Here is a 7,029-nt window from a genome sequence, read left to right as displayed (position 1 = left end):
AGAGAGAGAGAGAGAAAACGAGCAGAGCGTCGAAAAAAACTGCGGTAGTGATAAAAATAAAAACGCAAAGACGGTTTAAGAATTATGTGTATTTTCTTCGTGAAATTGAAATATTCAAATAGATCCTTACGAAAATATAAACATGAGTATTACAAAAAATGTGAATTGTATTCGTGAGTGTCATATTAAGGAAGATAGATCCACGGGCGAATGTTTTATAGCAGTTTCCAGCAGAATTGCTCGCCTTGTCCGATAATTTTGGTAAATTAAAAGTAGACCAAACAAGAGAGAACGAGTAGATATTTCATAATGGAGTAAAGAAGAAATGAACACCCCTCCCCCCCTCCTAAAAAGAGCTACGTCGAGACACGAAATAAAGTAACAAATCAATAAGAGGAAACTGCTCATGAAACATTGCCCAGCGAAACCAAAGTTCCTACTACGTTTTATAAAGTATATAACTGAACTGCAGAACTTGAATTGTAAATACGATGAATGCAAAGTTAAGCTAATAATCACGATACAATCAGCAATTTAACAATGCTAAATTACAATTCGACGATCAATTGATTCGACATTGCCGCTACCGGAAAATATCGGTTAACTATGGGAAAATCACGCAACTCGGTAATCTGCCTTCGCCCGAAGGCGGGAATCAATTGATCTCTAACGAAATAAGCACAGTCGGCAATTAAGCACATAAGTATACAATTAAACTAAGCAGCCGTAGCTTTAGCTTGAATGTTAGCACCTAGGCACATGATGTAATATTAAATTACGTATTTAAAATGGAGGACAAGAAAAATCTTAGCCGTTAAGCGAATACCTGTGTAAAATTTAGTAGGTGTCCACAAAAATAAAATAAAAACATATATTGTGGTACAAATAACAAAAAGTCGTACCTATGACTCTTCGCGATTAAGAATCATTTTATTTTCAAATGAGTAATTATTGTACTGTATACATGTTTTTGTAATTTTATTTGCACATAATTATCGGTTCTTCACATGCACATAATTATCGGTTCTTCACATGCACATAATTATCGGTTCTTTTTTAATTTTTCAAACTTTTTTTTCTTAAATCTCGTCTTCTTGACAATATTGAAGCAATTTTTCTCCTTATCTTAATAATTTCAGGTACATTTAGTAGTCTCACAATTTATTTCTTATATGTACTTTGAGGACGGGATATTATAAATAATGATATTGAAAAGCATTTTTTAGAAAATGATTTTTTTAGAAACTTTTTAGAAATATGTTTTTTGTTAGGTTTTGATTTTGGTACTTTTTGATAATATCAAAAAATAAACATTTCAATAGTTTTCTACAATTCCGTCAACTGAAAAAGACGATACTTATTGCTTCTATATTTTTATCAATTGATGTCTCTATCATTCATTAATTCTAAATCAGGCTTGTTGTTGGAAACAGTTCTGTCTGCTCGAATACCTAACCACTCGATAACACCGAAACCACTCATTCCAACGCACAGTATTCCGATTAAAAGATACAACTTCGTACAAGTGCACAGATATGGGCTGTACACATATGTTATCACTGAACCAGTGGACTCCCACAAGCGGAAATTTGCGAAAGCTGCCTCTTCTTGACCAGGGAATAATATTCCACTTAATGCTGAAAATAGCAAAGTTATTAACTGTTATATATGAAAATAAATTTATGAAATGTATACATTAACAATTTAATTCATTAACAATTTCTTTAAAGACGCAAAAATAAAATTGTTTTATACTATTAGTTGGTATAATACCATCAGAGAGATGGAGATATCTGTCGATACAATTTTACGTACAACAAGTAAACTAGGAAATTCTTCGACTTAATGATTGTCGTACAATAATTTTGCAATTATTAACAGTACGCAATATATAAATATTGTATATAAATTTCTTGATTAATAGTAAACAACTGAAAATACACTTATATTAAATACTGCAGTTTACTAATTTTTCTTACCATTGACTTGTACTAGCCAGATTGAATCGCACACACCCCATAAACCCGAAAGCAGAAAGAAGATAATACCCTGTTCTGGTGTCGGTTTCCATCGTAACATATAGACGAAAAGACTCAAGTGTAAACAAAAAGCAAAAATCATCACAGGCTTTCTTCCAGTCAACTTCATGATGGCTCCCGTAAAAAGTGCAGCTATAGCATTTGTGATACCAAAACATATCATCACATAACCAATATTATTAATTCCCCACGCACAGGAAACGAATGACTATAACAAATATAAAACATTATTGTTCCCTTATAATATAAATTCTTTTCTTATTATTAATTAAACGCAAATTTTATTCTTTAAATTTCTGCAGTCTTATATGTAGCTTACTAACTGCATTATAATCGGCAAATAAAAATGCTTGCTCAGCCCCAATAAACAATGTTATCGGCAATATTAAAAGTTGATTCTTCTCTTTTAGTAGTTTTAATGTCACGGCCAAGAGCTTGAATCCGGACGATCCTTTCACTAAGCGGGCTCTGTTTCTGTCGTATCTATAAGATGGACATAAATTCCAGCGTCAAAAAATTTTTTATACTCAGCAAATACAACTAACAAGTATAATTCTGTTGGTTACAATTTTTCACTCAACAATATAACTTTAATGACGCACTATATTATACAGTTATATTGATTGGAGTGGGAAATTATAACTAACATTTATGTTACTCTTTAGTGAGAATAATATATATATATATATATATATTATAAAACTCATACGAACATAATTTATTATTTAAATAAATAATATAAATATTTTATAATATTTATACTTCTGACAATGAAAACCGCGAATTATAAACGTACGTAAAGATGTACCTGGATAAAGGATCAACGGCAAATGCGATTATTAGACAAGCTAATATCATACAGCCTAAATAAATTCCAGAAATAAGATATATTCGTTCTACTGGAGGTCGTTGTAAATTTGGATTTTTATTTTCTTCTGACACCCCACAGAAATTGGCCCCGCAAATTTCGGCCACAACGCTACTGTTCAGGGTGACATTTGAGACAACCGTGTCAATTCCATATGAAAGAACTGTAAGAGAAACATTAAGGAAAAAATAAAGAAATATTATAATTACAAAACTGTTTCTGCGAAAATATGCTCGCCACTGAATTGGACGCATTAAAAAATTATAAGAGACACGAGGGTGACACAATTACAAGAATAGAAGTGCTATCAATTATTATAAGTAATTACGATAAGTCTTCTCATGAATAAGTATACTGAAATATATGTTTCATTAAAACAAAATATGGTCATTAAAATGCCCGACCAAACTCTAGTTACTGCGCAGTCTGTGTCATTGTTTCATAATCTCGTGATTCGCGAGTAGAAACTTAATTTCGTTTTCATCGGCGCTCGCGTTTTTATAGCTTAGCAGCAACGCATTCATACACGCTTCCGCAAAGATTGCGCAGACTGACGAAGTTTTTTTGCGTCACTTCATTCCGGTTCGTGATTTCATATCGTCGTTTATAATTTTATTTTAAAATAAGAGGTAAACAATTGTAGCAAGGATATATTTTATCTTGAAAAGCTAAGAAAAAACTCTTAACATTAAGTTTTTCACTTCAAAAAAGTTGTTTGTTTTTCTTATATTACTATTTTAGTAGATTAATCATAGTTTTTTTCATATTCTAGCAAAGCAAACAAATTGAATTAAGTATAATATAATAAATTAAATTTATAAATTATATAAATAATAAACTAGACTATTAAAGCTATGCTAGATACTGATCACTATTATTACAAACAATGTCATAAAATGTATATATATTCTTGGATGTTTTCAATCTTAATATAGTCTTCATCAATGTATACTAAATTTATAAAATAATTATGGAAGTTTTTAAATATTTACATATACCAGTGGATAATAAAATTCTTGTCTAGTTCGTTAGTATTCAGAACGGCAACTTTTATTTCACGCTATAAAGCATCCCAAAACAATTACAGATTCATTCTTACGTCATCAAAATTAACATTTATAAACGAAATGTTGTCCAAGTCGAAAACAGACATTACAGATACAAATAATATGCTAACAATTTTCTCAAACACATTTGATCCTTAAAATATAAATTTGAGCATCACATATGTCCATAAATATATCTGTACGATGACCCACCTGCTGAAGATATAAGATTTCCCCATACTTGTGCCATTTGATAAAACATGAAAAAAAGACCAAAAAATCTTGTAACAAGGACGTCCACGGCTACATCTGAAACGGTCGAATAAGCTTCTGCTATCACAGTTAAATAAGTACATTTTGCGCACCAAAGCGGCCCACCGCCTAATCCGACTGACAGTCCAGAGGGAATCATAGTATAAAATTTAGGATAAAACTGCGAAGCTATAAAAGGCATGTAAGCCAATACAGAAATCGACATTGTCCATTTGCATCCTAACCAGCTGGAACAAAATTACATAAATATAATAATATATTATTCTTGTAAATGTTTTATGCATGAATATGTATAAATGAATATGTATAAATATATATAAACATATACAAATATTCATAAACATATATAATCATTTATAAAATATATCCATATATGTTTATATATCTTTTTTTTTGTAAAATTACTTTTTAGTGTAACAGAAATAATATAATAGTAATGCGAAAATATTAAAAATAATTAAAAGGATAATTTTCACCCTATCTATTTTAGAAAAAAATCAAGTTTGAAGAAATGTGAAAAAATTACTTATGTATAATTATATATAAAACTATGCGTAATTGTGTATGAGCAATTTTTTTTTACATTTTTCCAAACTTATTTTCTGAAATAAATGCGAAAATTGTCCCTTTAATTATTTTTTATGTTTTTGCATTACTGTTATTATTTCTATTACACTAAAAAATAATTAATTTTATAAAAGAAAGAGAGATATATGAATATGTATGGATGTATTTCATATATGATTATACATGTTTATGAATATTTATGTATGTTTATACATATTTATATACATATTCATGCATGAAAGATTTTTACCAGGTCATCTTTTGATTAAAATCTAATCTATTTAGATTCAAAATAATTTACTTAAAAAAATATATTAAATCAATTAATTAGTTAGATCATTTAAAAAAATATATTAAAAATATGTGTGTGTTCAAATAATTATAAAGATTAATATAACAAAAATAAGCATATTTTGGATAGTATACTAAAGGCTTTTCGCTTTATCTTATGTTGAGTATGAAGATGTCACACTGAATCCTCGCGCAAATATCCAGGTATATTCATTTCACTCTTGTCTAATACCCGAACCCACGGGGGTTCCATGTAACGTAATTCCGGGCCAAGGTGAAAACGACAACGCGTAATAAAGTTTAGTGCCGTGGGATTGTGTGCAGAACTCTAGCTGTCTGTTAGTTTCTCATATATAGGAAACCCATCGAACATTTCCGGCGTCTACCATAATTGACGATATACGTTTCCCACAAACACACATAAACTTTCTATTCATTCTACCGCGATAACAAGTAACAGCAATCGGATTTGACAAGAGTTCTCCATTTAGCTGAGATGCAAAATATCGTGGCAATCAGAATAGTCTTTAAATACATTATTACATCAAATAATTAATTTCGTGTAAGTCAAAAATCAATGTATTGATTTTTGACTTACACGAAATTAATTATTACAAAAATATATAAGAAAAATTACTTTACCTTATAATTAAAGCGGGTAACAAAATGTTGCTGAAGAGTAGACTGCCATAAATTGCCGACAATGTGAATGTGCCTAACGATTGATCTGCGTTGACAGAGCTCTGTAAGTTCGAGGCTCCCATAAAAGCAGTAAAATTCACCATAAAAGCGCAACTAATCACTAAGATGTTCTTTATAATTCGCCATCGTTCCGATGGTTCGAAATTCGGGGTCGGCACTTTCACGAATTCTCTCGACATCTCGGTTTTGTCAATCGTCATGATTCACTCAATATAAAATATTGATTTTTGTCGGATGTTCAATAGCAATTTCGTCGATAAATTCACTTGTAAAGATGAACAATTCCTTCAAAAAATAAAATTAAAATATAGAGAGAAATAGAATTATAAAATAAAAATAAAAATATAGAAATAGAGTCATAAGTCATAAGAAATGGTGAGTCATAAGAACTATCACTAATATTCGCCTATTCACAAAGACAAAAGATGTAATTTGTATTTGAGATTTTAACGTCAATTTATCTTTTTAACTGCAATGTACATTTTAAATCGACTGAATTAAAAGACCTCGTTATATCAGTTGCAATTTCCATCGCGGAGGATATCGGCGAATGATTATGGACTGTGAAATTAAAATTGAAACTGAATATTCACATTTATTCTCATAATGGTCACCAGCCACGCGATTTGAGTAAAGCCAATAACGATTTCAAGGTAATCAGTGAACGAGGAAACGGCATGTTGTGGTATCGAATATATGACGAATTAACATTGTTTTATACGGACACAAATATTTCACTTCCACGCTCTTTGCTACTGATATTACATCAGCTTTGATTTGTGTAGTGCTTCATGTAGGAATTCAACAATGAAATCCGAGAGGAATTGCATAACTATTTTCTGGTGCAGCGACGAGATACACGGTTACCCCCAGCATCAATAAACAGTCTGTCCTTGGAAAGAGGTATCCTTGCTCCTTTCACGCACCTTAATCGCCTGATACAATTTCCATTCCGACCGTGCACGTCGCTTGGAATATGTAACACGCTGATCCTGTCACGAAAATAGATGCACACGATAACGCGACGCAAAACAAGTTTATCGATGAAATGTCAAGTAACATTACGCAATTTGATGGAAATCTATAATGCAGAAACAAAAGATTGTTGATTGTTGTGTGTACAACATTTACAAATAAATAAATACACACACACACACACACACACACACACACACACACACACACACACACACACACACACACACACACACACACACACATACATATATATATATAATAATAA

The 7,029-nt window shown here is 30.9% G+C and overlaps 1 protein-coding gene across 1 annotated transcript; it reads right to left on the bottom strand.

The window, feature by feature from the left end:
• Positions 1-1,377: 1,377 nt before the first annotated feature.
• On the bottom strand, positions 1,378-5,986 carry LOC105622262 (UNC93-like protein). Its single transcript, XM_012203682.1, has 6 exons — positions 5,727-5,986; positions 4,167-4,453; positions 2,848-3,070; positions 2,363-2,522; positions 1,980-2,247; positions 1,378-1,637 (listed from the first exon to the last, which is right to left on the bottom strand). The coding sequence occupies exons 1-6, from the start codon at positions 5,984-5,986 to the stop codon at positions 1,378-1,380; spliced, it is 1,458 nt and encodes a 485-aa protein (XP_012059072.1).
• Positions 5,987-7,029: the final 1,043 nt, after the last annotated feature.

Source organism: Atta cephalotes, assembly GCF_000143395.1.
Source record: "Atta cephalotes unplaced genomic scaffold scaffold00043, whole genome shotgun sequence".
Taxonomy (NCBI): Eukaryota; Metazoa; Arthropoda; class Insecta; order Hymenoptera; family Formicidae; genus Atta; species Atta cephalotes.
This window is presented reverse-complemented; position numbering and strand designations above follow the sequence as displayed.